At 39.6% G+C, this 22,533-nt stretch overlaps 3 protein-coding genes across 6 annotated transcripts in view; all 3 read left to right on the top strand.

The window, feature by feature from the left end:
* Positions 1-7,250, top strand: part of frmd3 (FERM domain containing 3) — a 63,590-nt gene extending 56,340 nt beyond the window's left edge. For all 4 annotated transcript variants that reach the window (XM_087849191.1, XM_087849193.1, XM_087849192.1 and 1 more), the window contains 2 exons: positions 752-986; positions 1,424-7,250. In XM_087849191.1, coding sequence (XP_087705317.1) covers positions 752-986; positions 1,424-1,904 — 716 coding nt within the window. In that variant the 3' untranslated portion in view covers positions 1,905-7,250. The remainder of the gene's footprint in view (positions 1-751; positions 987-1,423) is intronic.
* Positions 7,251-7,357: 107 nt separating this feature from the next.
* Positions 7,358-10,738, top strand: LOC148100241 (uncharacterized). The gene is made up of 3 exons (XM_087848829.1): positions 7,358-7,361; positions 7,406-7,465; positions 9,063-10,738. The coding sequence occupies exons 1-3, from the start codon at positions 7,358-7,360 to the stop codon at positions 10,736-10,738; spliced, it is 1,740 nt and encodes a 579-aa protein (XP_087704955.1).
* A 3,018-nt stretch (positions 10,739-13,756) lies between these two features.
* Positions 13,757-17,931, top strand: LOC118454102 (F-box/LRR-repeat protein 4-like). Its single transcript, XM_035907383.2, has 8 exons — positions 13,757-13,926; positions 14,612-14,689; positions 15,460-15,526; positions 15,680-15,799; positions 15,904-16,031; positions 16,320-16,436; positions 16,661-16,768; positions 17,791-17,931. The coding sequence occupies exons 1-8, from the start codon at positions 13,757-13,759 to the stop codon at positions 17,885-17,887; spliced, it is 885 nt and encodes a 294-aa protein (XP_035763276.2). The 3' UTR covers positions 17,888-17,931.
* The last annotated feature ends 4,602 nt before the right edge of the window (positions 17,932-22,533 follow it).

Raw genomic sequence — 22,533 nt, forward strand, 5'->3', positions numbered from 1 at the left:
GAAATTTGTGCACACCAACAGAATCATGAGGTCTTCATCGCTGCTTCAACTGTTGCTCACACTCACAGAGATGTTGTCAGCTGCTCATATCACTGCTCCAAACGCAGTGACTTATATCTATGTTATGCACTTGCAGCATAGCATTATTATGGTTTCACCAAATTGTGTGCTGATGCCACAGTTGGGTATTTATTTATGACTCGGTTGCTGTTTTTCCAAGTCCGAAGCTTTATCCATACATGAGCGAATAACGCCATCTTGTGGTCAAGTAGTCAACAGCAACACACACAAAAAAGGCAAAGCTGAGAGGTCTCTATTCCCAGCTGCATACAAAGTAATATTGATTTTTGCAGGCCGATTACATCCTGCACAGTTTGCTAATACTAAGAAAAAGTCAAGCAAGTGGTGATAAAGGCAGAGCTCTCAATATATGTTTAGACTAAAACTATTATATTCTTTATTCAAATAATCTGCTTTTAAAACATCCAGCTTTGCAAAGTGTGAAATTGTTCATATTTACATTAAAGAGAGATCACATTGGAGAGCAAAATAATCTTCTGTCTTTTAGTTACAAACTCTAAATGTGCTTTTTGTAGCTCTGCTGTGAACTGTGCAAGACACAACGCTGAAAATGCACTTTTTAAAAAAGTATTGAAGTCTGCTCATCATCTGTTCTGTAAATAAAAGGTGAAATAATTATGAATGTTTATTAAAAAAAAGATATTCTGACTTCTGTTTCCCCCCTCACCAGGTGTTGCTGCTGTGAAGGACTCGGTCCCCCTGTCTCCCCCCAAATCTTCAGCTGGGTCTGCAGATGCAGAGCAGCAAAGTACTGAAGCAGGAAACTCTGCTTCGGGCAATGACTTGCAGCCTCGTGTTTCCATGGAAACCTCAAGTCTCCGACCTCAGACGCCCAAAGCTGAACATGAATTGGAGGAAGACGATGAGGCCGGCGGCACACTGACCATTTCTGAGCTTACTTACAGGTCAATAAATCTTTATAATAAACTGTCAAAAGCAGCTTTTTTTTATTATAAAAGCCTCAACAGCTGCTTTCGGCTGAATGATTATTTTCTGGCTCATGTGTTCGGCGTAAACAGTAAATATTGTTGTGTTTTGATGGATGCAGTTGCCTGTTTTTGGAAAGAAAACTCCAACTTCAACCCATTTTCTCTAGCAAAGCACAAATCTTAGAGTTTTTAACATTTTAGGAGCAAAAGGTTTCTCTCAGGCATAAGTGAGATTCAGGACAGTCAGCAGAAACTGAATCTGAACATTAGTAACATTCATTGGGTGAACAGGTGAACATTCATTAGGTCCTGGTGCAGCTCTTCTCACATGGTTACCTGATAAAACTTAAATTGTCATTTTTGTGGTGCGCATGTTTATAGGCTCAGGTTTGCTTATTCTCTCTCTTCTCCAGTCCCTGTGCCAGCATGCTTCCCACCCCAGTGGACGACAGCCAGGGAGGAGTCGACTTGCTCTTCTCCTCTCCAGTTCAAAGCCCCGCCAGGTTGCTTAGGGAGCTCCATGCTGATCCTGACATCCAGGCCCAGCTGGAGGCCGAGAGAGAGCGAGACAGGGCCTATGAACGCACCCGCCTGGCTGCAAGAAGTCGAATGAGCAGAGTCCTGACCAGCAGTCTGCGCCTGCTGTCATCCAATGACAGAGTCAATGCTTGCGTGTTGAGCGTGGCCCGCTTTGTCGCTGTGGTAATGGGGGTCCTGCTCGTCACCGTGCCCACACTGCTGCTGCTGCTGGAGTCAGATATTGACGTGTCCTTCCTCCATGAGATCCGGCAGACACCGGAGTTTGAGCAGTTTCACTACGAGTATTACTGCCCGCTCCGACGCTGGATCCTGTGTAAGATCAGCATGGCCATGGAGAACCTGTGGTCAGACTGAGAAGGGAAAAGACATTCAGAAAAAGAGCAGAGAGAAGAGGCACTGTGAGGAAAACAAATACGTCCAAGTGTATGTCTTAACATGTGATTTAATCTTATATTTAATCTAGTATTCAGCCAAAACACCAGTCTGCCAAAGAGATGAAATGAGACTGTAGTTTATGCAACACTACATTGGCTCAGAAAATTCTTGTTGGATGTTTCATTCAAAAAATCAATTACATTTCTGTCAGGATCCCTAAAATGAGGCAAAAACACTGGGACAAGAGCATTTGTTTCACCTCTTTGGCTGCGTAATTTGCTGCTTGGAAGATAGAAATACAATTTTAATAGTAGCATTTAGTCACTTGTTAAGATAAACACTTCAGATAGTGATGAAGTGAAAAGATAGAGGACAGTAGATGCTCAAGGAGGAACTTGTGGAAAGGGATGTAATGGACATAGAAAAAGTCACAAAAAGAAGAAATTTGAATGGCTGTTCACTCCTGATGCTGATAAATTGATGAGGAGACTCTCCACGAACCTTTCTGATTGGTTCCTGTCCTTGGAGCACCTGATTGGTAACAGAGCCTGTCAGTCATGACGGAGTGGGTGGACACAGAAAGCTATGATTGATTAGTCACTGAACAACAACATCCACAGTCAGAGGTACATTATATAAATATATACATATATATTTAAAAAAAACAAGAGATATTGATAAGAATGCCAATTAAAAAAAACTTGTTTTTAACATTTTGTACATTTTTATGTGATCAGATCTTTCAGGAATTTTTCAGTCAGAGGATCTACTTTGAGCTTATTTTCAAATTAATAGTTTACAAAAGATTACAAAAAAAAGCGAATTTGCTGAGATTTATCAGGGTGTGAGTGTTGAGAAACTATTTTTTAGGACTACCAACAACAGTTGTTGGCTTGGTAGCACCCTGGCTTTTTCCTACAGAGGCTATAGCACAAATCTTTTACACAGATCACTGATTACAACTGTTTCAGATTACGTGATGTCATTTTGGAAAGATGAGGAAGGCCGGAGAAAAACTCTCAGCTTGTTTTCTTTGATAAAATGTGTTTCGATGAAAGTGTAAATGTCATCTGAACTAAATGTTAGCTCATTAGTTTACGGTCGCTCATGCATCTTCAAACAGTGTGGACAGAGTCTGCGGTAAACGTATGAAAAAAGGAAGAAAAGGTTACAGGAAAGTTCATGAGGGAAAATGATCGTGGAATTGAGGTTCATTTTTGATTAGTCAGCAATGTGCTACTTCACAGGGAGCTGTGCATAAGTTTCAGGAGAAACTAACGATGGGTTGGTGTGGCTGACTCAAAAGAGTGTGCTCCAACGACACTGTGGGACAAGTGATGCGTTTAATGGCCTGAAACCGCTCATGAAGGTAATGTATTGGCGCGGTTGCAGTTGCAGTTATTAATCTTGCAGAATAAGATCAGCAGTTTGGTCACAGACACAGTCACTGGAGTACATTTCTAAAAGGTTCTGTGGTTGCATCATGTTGAGTATTTATCTTTGGATGTGACCAAAGACAGAGGTATCATGTTGCAGTGTAGACACAGTGAATCATGGGATTCTGGTTTGAGGAGATTTAAGGTTCTGTTCATGGATATATACTTCTAATTTGGCTTAAGTATTCACCCCGACCAGTCACCAAATAAACTAAAACCTCTTTCCTAGCACTGTATAGGCCCCACAGGTACTGGCAAAAACCTCTGAGAGTGAGCATTAACGATCCTCTGTTTCCTGGGAATGCTTGATCAGATTGGGACCTAAGGATATTGGATGACAGGTCAGCACTGCTTTATTTGCTTTACTTGATAGATATCAAAGTATATTAACATGAAGGCCTACAGTTTCATAGTGAAACAGCCCCTATTCACTTCAGGTGTGAGTGTTTGCATAGACTCATCATCAATGTCATGATAATCTGTGGATTTTAATGATTTCTTTGAGCAGTTTTTTCAGGGTGGAATGATTTTACAACATACATCTTTAATGACTATAAAAACACAAACTTTGTGCATAAGTTTCAATTTATTTTGGATTTTCTCTAATTCACGAAGGGATAGTTTAAGTATAAGTCAAAAGTATGCAGGCTTAAATATATAGATGTACTCTGACTAACATTTTGTTGAAAATCTCTTGTTGCACCTTGACCTCATGCTTTTGGTAGCCATCAACATGTCTGTTGTAATTCTAGCTGGACATTTGACCATTCTTGGCAGAACTGGTAGAGTTTATTTATTATTTATTCAAGTGACACCCTGTGTCCACCCTGTGTGGATTAGACAAAATCCAAAATGCATTCAAAATAGTGCAGCCGGTCTTTAAAGATGTATGCTGTACATTGATTGCACGCTGGGAAAAGAACAGTTCAAGGAAATAATTAAAAGCCCAAAGTTGCCATGACTTTCATGACGAGTGCATGTAAACATCTGACCACAACTGTAACTTGTTGTTGATTGGTGTGTAAATTTAGGATCAACTCAAGTCATTGGAAGTGACATCCTGCTATGTGTATACATAGGAAAACTGATCTGGACCAGAGAGTGTAGGATTTTGGAAATTATTCACATTTGTCTGCCATGAAAGTATAAAAGGTGAGGTCAAATATAAAGCAAGTCAAGGTTTCTGTGTGTGTGTGCTGTCTGTATAGATGATCACAAAACTGTCAGTAAGTAAAAGTTTACTTTTTGGACCTTACAGCCATCAACTTGTTGGTTGAACCTGTGACGATGGCTGTCTGTTACAACATAGTGACTCTGAATGAAAGTGATGCTAAATGGCTTCAGATCAAATGAAAACAGATGTAGTTGTGTCCGAAATGTAGTTTGATTTGGATCAACTTCTCAGGAAAGGGCATTTATGCAGTTTATGTTAAAAAATTAAAAAGTCATTAATAAAAAAAAACATGCATATACACACCATGTAATTTATCCATAACCTTTATCTCATATGTCTTGCTATTTAGAATAACCAAGCACTGTAGGTGAAGTTAGACATTAATATGTTGGCTGACTGTCTGTGTTGTTGTAGCATAATTTCACATAACTAATGTATGCATCCATGTCAGTTTCATTAAAATACTACACAAAACTCCTTCTCTGAGAGCCTGTACGTGCAGTTTGGCCTTCATAGATAAACTTCAATGCTCTTTGCACTACTATCACAACTGGGAATGGCAACAGAGTATAATTTCTAGCCAGTCTCGAGGGTCTATTACAAAATCATCACTTAAAGTTGATTTTTCCACTCCTCGTACTCTTTGTAAGTGAGCTGCTACAGAGGCTTCTGCAGTGCACAGCCCTCACATTCTCTTCTATCTATTCTGCCTCATGTTATCAGCTGTGTTGTCGTGTAACTGTGGACTTTATGCATTAACAAGCTTTATGCATATATAGCAGATATGCAGTAACAACAGGAACAAGTTTATTTGAGGACAAAGCATTTATTTTCCTACTACAGCACATGCACTGAGTTTCAAAGGTGAAACTGAGCAAAGGGCCAAATGACTCTGATGACGATGTTTGCATCTAACGCTGCAGATTCTGAGATTTTATTTTTTTTTAAACGGCTTCACTCGAGTGAACAAAGCTGATCTGTATGCACTGCTAAATGATCACATCATCTCTGTCTTCATAGCGTGTATGCACAGGCATCAAAGTGCTCAAGAGATTCACCACAGATTAAAAGACTCTTCACGGCTCTAAAGATGCAGGACTTGGTTCTTTATTTCTGTGCTCCACCTTCCTGCAGTTAAACCAGGGAATCTATCTTTTTTGGTTCCTTTTGCTGACCTCTCAGTGCAGGTTGCATGCCCTTCAACTGTAAATACTGTGTTTATAGCTGTGGCAAAAGAAAAAACCAGTCTGGTTAAAGATTTCCTTTCTTTCTTTCCTCTGTGTGTCTTGTCTGTGTAAAGCAATCCACTGTAGATTACAGGCTTGGCTGTCTCAACCATCATAGATAAATGCATGTTCTCTGTGTTTTTACCAAGAGGAGAAACTGATGATCTTTTTGAAACCAAAAACCACTTTGCAGTGATCTTTGGACTTAATTTTAGTCACTCACTTCTCAACATAGACTACAGGTGGTTGCTAACTGTGTTAACTTAAGTAATATTCTCATCAGATGAAGAGCAGCTCCTCTAGTTAGCTACATTGTGCTTTTGCTGTGTGCTTGTACATCATTAAAGCCAGACCTCATTGCTAACAGAGCATGCTAGCATATTAGCCACTGATGCCATTAGCAAGGCTAGATTTCATTCACTTTCACTTCACAGAAATGAATTTAATCTCACTAATTGTAAAGTATTAATTCCAACTTGCTCAGATCTTTAGTTTGTAACTAGAAAATTAGAATCAACCACTGACTCATTGCAAACAACAGAAAGGCCTTTGGGGTCTATTTGATACTGTAGCACTATGTTAGTCTGTAGCTCATTTATACACCCTTTAAAAAAAGGAGAATTGAACCACTTTGAGATTCAGCTCTTTTTTTTTTAGCTACAGAACTTGGGTTTCTGCTATTGACAAACAGCATACAGGATGGACTGGGAGAACAACTTTTGTTGCCTAATTATAAAGAAAACTGTGATAAAGAAAAAAATAGTAAAGTAAAAAAAAAAAAAATCACATACAATTTGATGTCACATCTAAGTGCAAATTCAGAAGATATCGGCATGAGTCAAGTATTTACAAACCTTAAATTTAACTGCCTGTCTACATATCTGGAAAGTTAACAGCAAAAACGCTTAACTAACACTTGGAAATCAGATTGTTTAAAACTACTATACACAACCGAATACACTAATACATGTTTTAATTCATTTATTTAAGATTTTAAATATTTGAACTCAGGTCTACTATATGCAAAACTACTGGACATCACATGGTAGAGCAAAATAAACTGTATATTATTTCAGTGTTGTGTGGGCATGTACAGTAGTAGCAGAATCTCTTGCACGGTCCCTGTATTGTTTTGATTGTTATTGTTAAATCTGATTGTTTTGTTGTTTCATCAGTTAGTCAAATCCTTTTGTTGTTTCTTTTTTGTCATTTTGTCACTTTTAATAATAAACTCTGGGAGATTTGATTTAGGAAGAGTCAGAAAAAAAGGGGAAAACCATCCCTCGAGTAACAACCCCCCCCCTCTCTACTGGGACAACCAAGCCTTATAAACTTTGTGAAGTGAACATTTTGAATGTTTGTATGTTATAACAGAAAACATGGTTTGTTTTATATGTTAATACTGCCACAATAAAGCTCCCTGATGAATATACATTGAAAAGTTGTTATTACTGTGCGAGTTATTCCTGCTAATATCCTAATAAATCATGTTCCCATTTTGTCAGAGATTTGCCGCCCTCCTGTGGTAAAAAGGAGTTGCTGCAGCTTGTGTTGAGATCTCTATGGTGATATTTGTGTGAGCAACACAAGACTTCCATGGGTGTGTTCAGAGCTTTACTGCAACCTGAGCTTCATGTGTTTTAGATGCTACTTATGTTTTCTATGGCTGGAACTATCAAAATACAAGCTGGGAAAGAGTTCTGGGTAAGAGTGCTTATTCTCTTAAACTGGTTCAAACTAAAGCTGTTGTTTTTGTGGCATAAATAGCCAAACCATGTAATTCTTAGAGTGGATGTTGGAGAGCAACACTTGTTTCTTGTTTTTTCTATCTTCATCTAAAGTTCTCCAGGCTTTTTGAGTTTTTTTGATTTGGTTTGGGGGGTTTTGACATTGGCCGCTTTTTCAATGAACTAAGGTTGTGTGATAATGCAGTCTGATAGTATAATTTGCACCAACAAGGTATTTCCCAACAAGCTATTAGCCGAAAACCTGCCATATTTTTGATTGATGCACAGTGTCTCTGCCCAAAAAACAAAAAAAACAAAAAACAAAACAGGAAACTGGACAAGCAGAGGACAAAAGAAGAAACTGCAGGCTTAAAAAACTAGCTGCAGTAAATGAACAGTATCAGAAAGTTGTGTCTGTAAGAAATAGGAAAAAGCAAAAGATCTGAGAGATGTATTTTTTCCTTAGTTGATCCAGCTGCTGTTCACCAAAGCCTGATTGGAAACAGTCTCAGTGAAAGGTTGGATGATGTGAAGACTCCAGCGACACTTGAAGTATTAGGAAACAACTTTATTAGGTGACCAATGCGCTTCGGCTTGTGGCCTTCATCAGGGTCATTGCAAAATATCGAACAGTTTGTGTTTAAATAAAAAAGAGGAAACAGAAAAACTCCAAGTGGACCAATCACACATTCACAAACAAGTGGAGGGTTGGTTATCAAGAAGCCATTTATAAAAAGAGTAAACGGACAAAAGGCTGAGTTACGCCAAATGACACTAGAACTGGACTGAAAATCAGTGGAACAGGTCTTATGGAGAAACAAATCTAAATTTGGGGTAGCGCAATGCTGTAGTTAGCACTTTCACCTCAGAGCAAGAATATCCTGGGTTTGAATCCTCCAGCCTTTCTTTGTGAAGTCTGCGTATCGTCTCCAGGTGCTCCGGCCTGCCCCTGGCTGTTAGATTAAATGATTCCACACTGACCACAGGTATAAATGTGGATTTTATCTTTCTCTTGATAGATTGGAAACCTGTCCAGGGTGTATCCTTCCTCTGCCCCATGAAAGCTGGCATAGACTCCCACCCAGCTGTTACCCTCAACTAGATAGGTAGAAGGAAATGGATGGAATTCAGATTTGACATTCATGGTTGAAACTGTTGTCAGTATGTATGACGGAGGTCAGAAAAGATGCACAACAGTGAGTATCTAAAGCCATCAGTAAAACATGGTGGAGGCTATTTAATGGTTTAGGAGTGCATTTCAAGCAGTTGTATTAACAATGTCTTCTTAACTGATGAAACTATGAATGCAGAAAGTGCCATCAGATTTTGATACACTTTGTAAAACTTTCTGAAAAGCATTTGATTGGAAACAACTTAATTCTTCAACATAACCCCCATTGAACATTATCTCCCATTGTCCTAGCAAAATATAAAGAAATGAGGGGTGACTTTTTCAGCGTATTGTATGTCGATGTATTCAATTTGTTTTGCATAGTGCGTGCATTAAACATTTGTTTTGCTTCTAATAAACAGGACTGTTCTGCCATTAATGTAAATAACTTGATCGTTTACAGAGAACATATTAAGGTGTACACAGGAAGGCCAAATACTAAAGCATGCAATAACGGATGAAACTGGAGAAGAGACGTCTTTTCAAATGCCAGATCTAAATACTACAACAAAAGGTGCTGTGTCTGAACTCCTGGAGGATGTTGGGAATTGTAGGCAGAGTATCAACCAGGAGCTGAGCCTTCATCTTCTCAGTGACTCTCTCTTCAGCGAGCAGCAGAAGCTCAGGCATGTGTTGGACTGGGCTAACAGATATCTCTCCAGTGGTTCAGTGATTTGCCATGAACTCTGCAGAGCTGACAGTTTGATAAACGATATGAAAAACAAAGGAACCAAGAAAATCTCACCCAAACATTCATCTGGACCTAAATATCATCATCCAGTTTCCTTTGATGCTGGTGCTTGTGAGGTATATGGGGGAGGATCAAGTATGAAAACAACTTGTCAATCCAGATCTTTAAATGATCTAACCAGCTCCTGTAGCTATAAGGTTTCATATGACCTCCACAGTCCTATCTCGTTTTCCCCAGGAACAGAGGAGAAAAATTGGCCTGATACTGAAACTGAAAATATAAAAAGTAAAGAGCAACAACATGCCACCAATAAACACATTTCTTGCCAAGAATACCGCAGAACAAACAGATTTCACATGTCTAATCAAAGGAACCACACATTCACATCTGATGCTGCAACACACTTGATCAAAGAGTCCACATCATCTGGGAGGAATGCCATTTGTAACAAGAGCACAGCGCACAGTGAAGTGAATATCTTAAAACCGCTACATGAAAGCAACGATTTCAGTGGCATGACTTCTAAAAGAGCTGGAGCTAAAAGAGAGGTGTCAGAAAGTCAAAAGGTACGGAGAAAAGAGGACAAGTGGATGGAAGAGAATGAGAAGGAGAAAGTACAAGATGACAGGATTGAGGGAAATTATAGAAAAGAACAGGAATCCAGCTCAGATCACACACATAGTCAAATAAGCCTCGCTGAGCCTGAGATGATACCTGAGCAGACGGCAAAACCAGCCAATTCCCATTTAATCCATCCCTTGAAATTGTCATTAAATTTGAGTGTGTATGAGCAGTACCAGCTATGTGTGGCTCAGCTAAATCACCTCAGAATAAGCCAGCATTTCAAGTCTGAGTCACCTGTGAAAGAGGGGACGACATCTGGAGAAATGGGCGATTATGTTAAAGCTCCAGCTTGTCCGGGGTCTTGCTTTGAACTGAACTCTCACATCACAAATCCTGAGATTAAAAAACAGGTTAACAACACAGGAAGCAAAAGAGCCACCGCAGCAGAAAGTGCAGAGAAGAGGAGCTCACATGGCACCAAGAAAACTCCTAGCAAATATAGAAATGCTAAATCTTGCAGCAAATTGACTGTGAAGCAAACACCTGCAGATACTACAGCTTTTATGAAGGAAGCTGCAGAAGAGAGAGCCTCGAATGATGAGAACAAGCCAGGTGATGTGTACTGTGTGGAGAAGGATGCTGCTCCTGTTTCTAACCCAGGTATGGAAATCGTTATATATGTTGTATGCAATCAGTCGACGTGTGTTGATGGTCCTGGGGTGGACCCTGAGTTTAGAGTTTATGGACCTTGTATTTTGGCCTTTAGTTTGTTTATTATTTTCCTTTTAATCTTATTTTATTTTCTCAGTATTTTGAGTCTTTAGTTTTTTGTTCCAGTTACAGCTTGAATTTTAATGAATCATTTCTTTAGTGTTTTCCTCTGTTTTCCATCTGTCTTTCCTGCATGTCAAGCTTACTACTGAGTTTTCTTGTTTTATTTATCCTTACTAATTTAGTGTTTTACTTTGGTAGTTAATTTCCATTCATATGTAGTCCTCTTGTCATGATGTTTGAGCCTTGTTACTCAGTTCCTATAACCCTTTAAAAGACAAGATATAGTTGGAAAATTTGGATTTTCCAGTGAATCCACATCAAAATTACAGAATTTAAAAAGAATATTAAAAAATTGTATTAGTTCAATATTTCAAGCTATAGTCAATTAGATTATATGTAAAAGAACTAAAATATTACACAACAATTTAAAACAGTAAAATATGGGTTTAACAGGATAACAATAAATGATGATGAAAACTCTAATAAACAACAGTCCAGTTAGCCCAGTGGTGTGGTGGCAAGAAGGTCCTGGGTTTGAATCCACCAGCCAACTGGAGCATTTCTGTGTGGAGTCTCTCCTGGCATGTTCTCTCCTTGTTCTCTGGCTTTCACCCACGGCCCAAATATGTGCAGGTTAGGCTAATTACTGACTCTAAACTGGCCCTAGAAGTGAACGTGAGTGTGAATGACTGTCTCTGGCAACCTGTCCACAGTGTACCCCATCATCCCTCACCCTATGACAGCTAGATGGGCTCCAATCAAACCAAGACCATCCAAATCCATCCATCTGTAGAAGAAGACAGATGGATGGGTGTTTCTTTAAAATGCTATAGTTTTAATTTATTCAAAAGATTAAAAATGTGGCATTGCTAATTATTACTATCAATGTGTCAAGATGCTTTCACTTTGTCATAAAATGAACCCTTAGGTTATGAAATAAACAGGACAGAAAAAAAGATGATCAAGTTTTACATTTGGACATTAACGTTTGGCTTTTCATTTCTTTTTTGTTTCTTATCAAAAACTAAATTTCCTCACTTCTATCCTTGGAAGAAAAAATCAGCCTGTCACAAGTGCTCTACAGCAAGGTGCCAAGGGGTTTTATAAATAAATACTGTAATTCAAGGAATGCTGAGAGGAAAAGGTTTAAGCAGTTTGCTAATATGTCTTTCCCTCCTCTTGTGTCTGTGGTCAGGTTTGCTTCAAAACAGGATTAGACATCATCCAGACAGTACAGATCATCAGAGGATTCTCAAAGATCCAAAAAAGAGAGCTGGAGATAGAGCTCGCTGGATCCTCACTGATAATTCACTGGGAGAAAGATTTCCAAGGTTAGCTTATTTAGTGTGTGGAGAGTTGTTCATAACCTTCGAACAAGTTTATACTAGAAAAACTTTGTTTGCCCAGACGTCTACGCTCTCCTGATGTACGCTTTTCTCTTCTTATCTAAGGGTATATGAACCAAATGTAAATTTTAATAGTCAAATAATTTTGTCTAGTGTGTGATGATGAGAAGTTGAACTTCACCCTTTGTCTCCTGCAGACATCAACAAGCAATCAAGTACACAAAGAAACTGAATTCGATCCCGCAACCTGTACAGACACACACTCTTCATCATGATGACTCTGGACCTACATCATGTGAGTGTAAGCTTGACATCAAAATTACAGACAAAACTGCAAAAAGATGATAAAGTGCTATAAAAAACAGAAGATCAAAGGAAAGCTCAGTCACCAACATCTCACATGACAAATTTGCTCCAACTGTTAAAACTTATGTATAATTCATTTCACTCTTTATCAGACATTCTGGTTAACAAGCCAATATAATGTGTACTTTCACTTTTTAACCAAGTAAACGCTCCGAATCAGCGCTGTTTTTACATCAGAATATAATGTGTAACTTTCGTTCACACTTACAGACTCTGCCACAGATGTCAATATGGACAATACCTTTGAATACCAGGTAGGAAATCTTTACTACATGCACACATAGTTTTAACCTTTTTTTAAACCCAAGTCTATCTGGTGTTTTAATGTACAAATCTTAACATCGCTCGTAACATTTCACGGTGTCTTGTTAAAATAATCCCTCTACTTTCTGTTTTGTGGTGTCGTTACACCTTCTAGTCAGCAGGCGTCCCTGTAAGAGACCGCTGGTTATGTTTGCCTGATGAGGTGTGGCTGTCCGTCCTGTCTCTGCTGCCTCATAGGGATTTATCCAGAGTGGTGCAGGTCTGCCACCGCCTGCATGCACTGGCATCTGACCACTCACTGTGTGAGTGAACCTGTAGTTTTGTAAACGCTTCAGCTAGATTTTAGTATCATTCTGCTAAAATTCAGATCAAACACAGGACAGATGTCAGAGGGATTTTCTAAACTTTTCTAAGTAGCAGCACATGGTACGCTCTCATGATGTAAGAGCTTCAAGCTGGTGTGTGCTCTACTGCTCCCTGAACAAACATACACATGATTACACTGACCTGCACAGTGATGCATAGAAACTACAGTTCAGAGTTTTGAATGAACAAAAAAGCTGCTTACATTAAACAAAAGTTTATGTTTTACTCCTCCTTCAAGGGAAAAATCTAAGGCTTGAAAACTCGGCTTTAACTGACCAGTGGTTGCTGTGTGTGGGCAGACGTTGTCCTCGAAGTTTGTTTCTGTATAGCTGCAGTGGCCTCTCTGTCTGCTCCAGTGGGCTGCAGATGTTTTTCTCACTGTGTAGGAATTCGCTTAAGGTAAAAAAAAAAAAAAAATCCAATAACAAGAAAAATAATACAAAAATATGACTCAAAAGGGTAAATAACTAAATGATAATCATGCAGGATTGGAAGTTCTGCTGAAAGGCTGTGCACATAACTTAGAGTTGTGTCTGACTGTTATGTAAAAAAATCACATTCATTATCTATTTTTTGTGCTGACACTTTTTTTATTAAACCCAAACTCTGAATGCATCTTCCATCACTGGTCACAAGTCTCATAGATGTAAAGTGCGTAAAATGTGATATTTTGCTGCTTGCGTCAGTATTTTGTGACAGCAGTGCAAATATCGTGAATATAAAGTCATGCGATCGTTTCAGGAACTCAGGGTCACAAGTTGTACTGGTCCTGGTCTCCATGGTGATCAGATGTTGTCAGTGATTAGTCAGTGCTGTGAACACGTGACTAGTGTGGATGTAAGCTGGAGTGGAGCAACAGACACAGGAGTGAAGGCTCTGACGGATTACAGAAAAGGGTCAGTAAACACACACATGTTTGTTTTCACGGCTTACTGAGTAACCATGACCTAATTATAACCATAACCTAAATACAACATTTTTAGCATGCCTTCAAATTCATGAAATCCGGCATTTAGTCCCCACATTGACTGTTGGTCCCCATGAATACAGTGAGAGGCCAATTTATGGTCCTCATGAAGACATTTAAACAAGTACACACACACAGGAGGATGTTACAGTGACCCTAACAACTCCCACTAACTGCCTTGACCTAACCTCTAAACCTCTAACAAAGTAAAAACCTTCACTCTAAAAAATGTTGTCATTTTAAATGATGAAGGGATGATTTTTGTCCTGATCACAGGTTGTGTATAATTGACTTCTTGCCATTTTTATCTTAGTGAAGTGAAAAAAATGTTTTACATGTTGAATTGTTTACTGTGAGTAAGGAAGGCCATGTTGTATGGTGAAAATATAATATCTTCATATTTGTGGGTCTGTCCATCCATGCATCCATCCACAACCGGTAGATGTTCGCACTTCCATGAGTTTGGTTTTGCCTAAGTTTTATTAATGTTAAGTTTTTCCTTCCCACTGATGCCAAGTGTTTGTTGAAATCAGTCCATCCAGTTTCTTAACCTCTGTTATAATACCAGATAAAGAATCTGACATGGGCGGATAACTTTGTTTCTTCTTCTACAGCCTAAAATCTGTTGTCCTGAATGGCTGTCATGTCACTGATGCCCCTCTGAAAGAACTTGTCCTGAAACACAAAGACAGGTCAGAATCCTTCCCTATTAACACATTTACTGCTAATGGTGGTGTAACTCATGCTACACTGTAGACTTAGGTGGGGGTTAGAAAGTGTCCCATAATGCACGTGCATGTTTGTCTCTGGATAAACTGTCTTTGTAAATATTGTGCATGAAGGGTTTTTTGGGGGGATGTCTTCAAGTGGTTGTCAGGTGAGTTTTAGTTTACTCAAGTTGAAATATGAATTACACTTCAGACATGAAAACATGAAATACAGTCTCTCTGTCAGACAGAGAATTTCAGGGTACTGTTGAATTTGCACTTCTTTTTCTTCTATTGAGATATTGCAGGGATTAAATGTCTTTGCACTGACAGAAAGGGGATTTTCATCGGTCCAGCCCACTTAAGATCACAGTGGGCTTTTGTGGCCACTGGCATAAAAGACCTTGAAACCTCTGACTTAACTGATTTAATAACTGGAGGAGTTGTGAGAATTGCATCAAAGAGAAAAACTATAATGTTATTCTGATAACGGCTTGTAGTGGCTGACACCGCACATCCTCAAGTCTAAGCCTCGAAAGACGCCGCTCTTATGTTTCAGATAATCCTTAGTTAATCCTCGCAATCCTTATTTTAAGCTTAGTTTGAATTCCTGGACACTGAATGTTTTTATTATTTGAAATAAATACCGCTTCGTCTCGTGAAGAATGAGACGTGATTATCAGAAGGACATTAAATAATCACCACATCAAGCTTGTCATGTTGTTGTTTTTGGTGTTTACAACATTGTCTTTTAGCCTGCGCAGGTTGGAGGTGTTTGGCTGTCAGTTCCTTACTTCATCCTGGCTACAGACAGTATATGAGGTGCTAAATTTTGATATAACAGTTAAAAACACATACTATTAATTTAAAATAAAAATAAAAAACTATGATGCTCTGCAGAGCTTCATTTACTAAACATGCTTTAGCATGTGAAAAAGTAACTCCTTGTACATTTCTTCATGTCTTCATATCCAGATGTGCCCCGGCCTTCAGCATCTAAACATCGGACGAGTGCCAAAAATCACCGTAAACAGCCTTACTGGGTTGACAGCACGGCTCAAAAGCCTCATTTCACTGAATCTCACAGGACTACAGGTGGATAGTTTTCTGTGACTCGATTTGAATCTACACATTGAATGTTTATGGAGCTGCAGCTCTGTCTTTAATAGTGCTCTAAACGTAGTCCCTGCCGCTAACAGGTCACTCATGCCATAGTTGATACTTTGCTCCAGAACTGCGTTGAACTTCAGAGTCTGTCCTTCAGTTCCTGTCCTGGAGTCACTGACCTGACACTGCATAGCATCAGCAAATATTCACCTTGTATCAGGTATCCACACATATGCAAAGGGAAGCAAAGTGCACATAATTAATAAGAACCAAGCGTTGCCAGCGGTGTTCTTATCAATAAAAACCGGCCTTAAAGTCAATCACAACATTTCAGGAGAGTGGGTTTGTTTGACCAGTTAAAAGAAAAAAGAAAAAAAAAATCCAGAGGAACTGTATAAAAAATATGTTTTACTTTAGAAAATAAAAAGTTAAATTCATATTTTCATACTTGACATATTAACAATTAACATCTATGATATCCATGTGGGTTTTTGTTTGTGTGAGTTAGAGCTGTTGATGTGAGTGGCTGCAAAGCAGTAACAGATGCAGGTGTTCAGTCTTTGGCTCTGGGCTGCACAAGACTTCAGCAGCTGGATCTCAGCTCCACCAGCACCGGAAACAGAGGGTACAATGCACGTCACACCACATGTGATCAATGTGCTAGTGTCAGTGTTAGTGACGAACAAGTGAACCCTCAACTGAATGGATTCTGTCTGCTCAAACCAAAAACACCAACACAACTAAAGCAGTGTTGGTGTTGCTGCTACATACATAATGTGTGTGTGTGTGTGTGTGTGTGTGTGTGTGTGTGTGTGTGTGTGTGTGTTGTGCATGCATGATGTGACCCAGGGTTTCTCTGCTAGCAAATTACTGCAACAGACATCTTCATACCATCAAACTCAGTTTCTGCCACATCACCGTAAAGAAAATACTGAAGCTTTGCCAACATTGCAAGAGGTAAAAACACACATTCAAAGATGTTTCTTTATTCTCCGCACAAAATGCAGAGTCACTGTGTACTGCCATTAATTCCACTGAGCAGAATGAACACAAGGACGTATCAATACAGTGTTTCAGAAAAGTGCAGTAGCTGCTCTTCACACGCTTTCAAACTCAATTTCTATTCATTTCTCTACATATTTAAATGTCAAAGGTTTTCCACTGTTGCAATTCTAAATGTAGCACACACGAACACATTAGGTTCACCCCCCATGACCTTTTACAGGATAAAATTATAATTAGCTCATATATAAATGATGTTTATCAATGATGAGCAGTGTGTGTAGAATAAGGCTGTAACACAATCAAATGTGTAAAAAAAAAGTACTTTCTGGATGGACTGTAGTTTATCTAGTAGCATCTGGTGAAGCTGTGTCACATCAAAAGGAGAATCGGGATGTAGCGGGGAGACTGGGACAACTTAAATAGTGAACCTTTTATAAAATGTCCTAATAATATGTGCAGAAGGATATCAGCTGAGCCATCAAATATTGAGGACAGGCGCTGAGGTCAGCTGATGTCACAGGACTGTGGGCTCCATGTGGGTCTGCCTGAGTTGACACTATGCTCATTATATTGTATCTGTCTCCTAAATTCAATTGAACAATCTTTTAGAAGTTCATACGAGTGTAAACTCATATATGAGTGTAAACAAATTACATGCTGAGACATGATTATGCAGTGTGAAACTCAGTTCCGAAAGTTGCAAAAAAAAAGACTTACCTTCCATCTTATCATGAGCACACTGTAACTGACCATGAAAATAAAGCATGTGAGCACTGCAGTAATTAATACAATGATGATCTGTTTGGTGGAAATTATTAGAAAATATGAAAGTCAGCTGCTAGTGATCTAACAAGTGTTGACATGGCAGAATAAAGGAGCAATCTATACCCAAATCAAATGTCTTTCTGTAGTTACAAAATATGAAAAATGCATGCTGGCACCTATGATCTGGTTCCATGTTTGTCTCCTTTTAGGCTGAAGGTACTTCATCTCTATGGATGTGCACATCTACCCACTGAACACGAGATCAAAGAAGTGAACAGCACCGTTAATGTTTCCCCTTTGTCCTGACCCTGACAGTTATATCTCCACGAAATATTTATTGAACAAATCAAAGAGGGAAATGTTGATTTAGCCAAGTATGTAGCATTATTAGTTTTATTTTTCTATGCTATTACATGAGCAACAGGCTAAATGAGGTCTACCATGGTCTGGGGGACTATTTTCAAGGATGACTAAAAGGCATTTAATATATGTGCTTGACTGCATGTGTTTAAAGATTGTTATCAGATGTGCAAAAATCTGAAGGGTGTATCGTCTAAGCATTAAATATTTTCTGTCATTATATAACTTTGCGGGAATTTTTTAAAAGGCTGCTTGTTTTTCTACTTTTAACTCAGATTAATGTTGTTAGGAAAAACCCATCTCATCGTATTTTACAACTTAAAATAAAAAAAAATAATTAAAAAAACTGCAGTTGTTTGTATGTGCCGCTGACTTTGTAGTGGCGTAGTGGGTTACTGCTACTTAGAGCAAAACTATGAGCTTATTTTTTTCATCTGAATCGAGTCAAATAAACTATAAATAAACTAAAAACAGAAGCTAAGAATACTAAGATTTAATAAACTGTTTATAAAACAGGAATTGGGGCAATGGGTTTAATAATATGTCTGATTATATTTTACATTAAAATGTAAAGATTACAGTCTGGCTATAAAGGCATGATATTGTACATGGAATTGGCAAAAATAAAAGATGCAGGAGTACTTTTGAATTTCTATAATTTGCATTCCTGTGTAGCATTGCTGGTATCATCATAGCAGGACTAGCAGTGTGTTTTGTACTAGTCTGACTCCAGGTTTAAAGAGCCTTCCAATAAAAGCTCCAATGAGTACTAATAATTAAAGATAGGACACATAATTCATATGCTGTGAATGGCTAACTATGTTACAAAGTCAAACGAGGAACCACATCAGCAGTGGCACTTTAATGAGACAATATCGAGGGTTTACTTTTAACTTGTTTGAGGGCAAAACACAAAACACTGCTGTTTTTATGCAGTTGCTGGTTTTGCAGATTTTGACCACACTGTTAGGATTCTTGCTTGATGCTGTTTGGTTTAACAGCATTTGCAACACCACATTTTATGGTCCTAAAATAGTTTATTATCAGTATTGCATACCTATAAAAAAGAAAGAGAGACGGGAGGGGGAGGATATAAAAGAAACGTATCAGAAGGAGTGAGTCTATTCGTGGAGCTGCATTCCATCTCCTTCCAACAATGGGGTTTAACCTTACGACTGGCTATCAACTATCAAAAGGAAATCCAGCTCTAAATTTAATTTCACTTTACCTAACAGCTAAAGTCCTGTAGGCTCTGCCTGTTTTTCTAGTACTTTTTTCGCTCTTTTTATTATCTGCAAATACTTGCTTTCAAATCTAAAAGCCACATTGCTGCAGAAATTAAAAACAAAACTATGGCAGCAGCAAAGAAAAAGAGTGAGGAGGAACAAAAGCGCCTGAGCTCTCTCTTTCATGCCTACGATGTGGATAATTCTGGGCGGATTGAAAAAAATGAATTCAGCACCATTTGCCAAGAACTCCACGTCTCGTCCCAGGAAGCAGAAGGCATTTTCAATCGCCTGGACGTCGACAAGGATGGCACGGTGACCTTAGAGGAGTTCCTTAGTGGCTTCAAAGAACAGCACCAGGAGGAAGAAGATGATGCTGAAGAAGACACAGACTCCTCAGCTTGGGATAGAAAAGAGCAGGTCCTATCCAGGTGAGAGGTGAAAAGGCCTGGGTGCTCTGAGTGTAGCTAACAGCAACATATCATAGCAAAATGTGTAAAATATGCTTTTGCCTGCATGCAGCGGTCTTCTTTAATGGTAGAGTAGGATTTATGAAAGGTTTGAATCCAACTATTCTTGTGGGTACGGATCGTGTAGTTTAGGATAACAGAAACTGATACTTTGACCTGACAGGAAGCTGAATATGAAGATAAATTAGATGACAATTTATTTATGAAAATGTGGACCAAGCATTGCTGACATGTCCTTAAACAGGAAGCATAACCAATAATCTGGTTCGTTAACCTGATTTTTACTGAAAAACAAAGTGTGATGTACTAATCTAGATTTTTTTTTGTGTGTCAAACAAAAATTAACAATATCACAGCTGTCACATTTTGTAAGATATGCGATTGAGGTATCTGGTTTGCAGAGCAGTCTGTAAAATCAGGTCAGTGGACATCCACAGCTGGAGGATTGTTGCTTAACCTGCCATAGGCAGTAAAAACTGAACAATGTGCTGGGTGACTTCATTGTATTCCACGTATTGCACACAAATTTTAGCTTTTTTTGTCAGTGGATCCTAATGTTTTTCACACAAGGAAACCATACTTAGATAACAAGAGTAGGTTGGCCCGTGTTACCATGGCAGAGCAGGAAAATCAGGCAATTGTGTCAGTGTGCCAAAAAGTGATGACGATGATGAACAAATAAAGTAGAAACAGCATTTCAATCACAAGGTAGAAGCTGCAATTACTTTTTAGCAATCTGAAAGCTACATGAGAGGTTTCTTTAACCTGTTGTAAATGATTACTTTATAAGACAAGGACGTCAGGCTCATTATGATACCTGCTAGTATAACATTGGAGTATTTTAGTATGTTTTTGTTCATTTTTGTGTATTATCCCATATAAACTGCAGTGGAAATGGGAAATTGCTGCAGTGAGAATACTTACAAACACTAGAAAGAACGTATTTCTTCCATGTTGGTGTATGTTCGTTAGTTCGATGTTAAATCCAGAATTTAATTTAAAATCCTTCCCATCTCATGCAAAACCTTAAACTATTAGGAGCCATCTCATCTTAAAGACCTCATAGTACCATATCAACCAGGTAGAGCACTTTGCTCTCAGACTGCTGGTTTACGTGTGGATCCTTGGATATTTCAAAGTAGAAGCAGGGAGGCAGGGTCTTCAGCTTCCAGGCCCCTCTTCTGTGGAACCAGCTCCCAGTTTGGATTCGGGAGACAGACACCCTCTCTGCTTTTAAGATTCGGCTTAAAACATTCTTATTTGATAAAGCACATAGTTATGGTTAGATCAGGTGACCCTGCATCCCCCTTTAGTTATATTGCAGTAGGCTTAGGTTGGGGGCTTCCCATGATGCACTGAGTGTTTCTTGCTCACTGACTTTTTTCACTCTCTACATGTTTAGTTGTTACTAATCACTGTCTCTCTTCCTTTTTTTTTTTTTTTTTTTTTTTTTTTTTTTTTTTTTTTTGCCTGTCCCATTTGGTTCTTTAGCCGTCAGAATTGTTGTCTGAAGACCAACAAGGATACCCAATGGATTTATTTTGCCAAATGGATCATCATGGCATTGCCGTATTGGTCCATTTGATCGACCTTTGTTTTTATTATTTATTTTATTTTATTTTCAGTTGTTACAGACGGGACAGACATGAGTGAGGGATAGGAAAGGGAGAAAGAAAGAGGAAGGGAAAGAAAAACAGAAGGGGAGAGGGACAGTGAGAAAGGGGGGAAAAAAAAAAATATCTCCGGGATCACCTGATGAAAGAAAAAGAATAGAAAACAAGCAAAAAAAAAACAAAACAAAACAAAGCAACATACTATACACAACACCATCGCATTAATCTACCTAAGTGTAAACAGCAGTAAATACTAAATATTGAATGTTGTTGTGCAGCACGCAGGACAGACAGCGCACAATGTGCTTTGAAGTAGCAGCCAAGAAAGGTGTGATTTAAGTCTACAAACAGTGAACACCTGTGTGCACACCTGTGTGGATCGGCGCGCTTGTATTCAAATGGTTTCCCCATGTAATGGTCTGCAAGAGGATGTAGAGAGCCATAGCCCTGTCCCTCAGGGCATGAAGCAGGCATGGAGGAGATCCAGGCCCCAGACATCCAGAGGTCCCAGAGTGCAAGAGCCCAAGGAGGACCACCGGAGGGGCATCCGTGCCACCTTCATGGGAAGGGCTGAGGATACCCAGGCGAGGGGTCACCCAGTAGCCACCGGGCAGAAACTAGAGGGGGCTGCACCGGCGTGCTCGTCGGCTCCGCCGGCAGCCAGCTGTGCCAGAGTGAACCGAGCCGCAGGCACAGAGGCCGGAGGCCCGAGGGCCCTCCGCGCCCCGGAAGAGGCCCGACTGAGCAGCAGGCGCCAGGCCCCGCCAAGTAGCCACCAGGAGTGAGCTGGCACATGACCTGAGCGCCCAGCCCCGGACACCAAGAACCAACAATGCACCGACCCCTGAGGGCATCAGTCACCGGCAGGGAGTGTGGTGAGGGGAGATAGGCCTCCACACTTGGAGGGCCTGGGAGTTCCCAGAGAGGTGGAGTCTAAGACCCGACCTGACATATAGACACAGACAAACAGGCACACACAGACACAGACATGCATTCCCACCCTCATGCACACATATACAAACACTCAGCACTCACCCAACGTAGGAATAAACGTAAATGGACATGTACACACAATCACACTCCCCAAACATACTCTATACCCCGGGTCCAGGTATCCTCGCCCCCTCTGGGGGCGAGGATACCTGGACACTGTCTCTCTTCCACAGAGTGTTTTTTGTCCTGTCTTCCTCCCCTGACCCAGGCAGATAGCCGCCCCTCCCTGAGCCTGGTTCTGCAGGAGGTCTCTTCCTATTAAACAGGAGTTTTTCCTTGCCGCTGCCATC

This window comes from Neolamprologus brichardi, chromosome 12 (assembly GCF_056152115.1).
Source record: "Neolamprologus brichardi isolate AB-2024 chromosome 12, ASM5615211v1, whole genome shotgun sequence".
In the NCBI taxonomy this organism is placed as follows: domain Eukaryota; kingdom Metazoa; phylum Chordata; class Actinopteri; order Cichliformes; family Cichlidae; genus Neolamprologus; species Neolamprologus brichardi.

Excerpts from the sequence above, each read along its gene's own strand:
- LOC148100241 (XM_087848829.1), top strand. Across the intron at positions 7,466-9,062 it reads AAGCTGGGAAAGAGTTCTGG|AGAACATATTAAGGTGTACA; the intron begins GTAAGAGTGCTT and ends GATCGTTTACAG.
- LOC118454102 (XM_035907383.2), top strand. The coding sequence starts at position 13,757 with ATGCGATCGTTTCAGGAACTCAGGGTCACAAGTTGTACTGGTCCTGGT. Across the intron at positions 13,927-14,611 it reads CTGACGGATTACAGAAAAGG|CCTAAAATCTGTTGTCCTGA; the intron begins GTCAGTAAACAC and ends CTTCTTCTACAG. Across the intron at positions 16,437-16,660 it reads ACCAGCACCGGAAACAGAGG|GGTTTCTCTGCTAGCAAATT; the intron begins GTACAATGCACG and ends GATGTGACCCAG.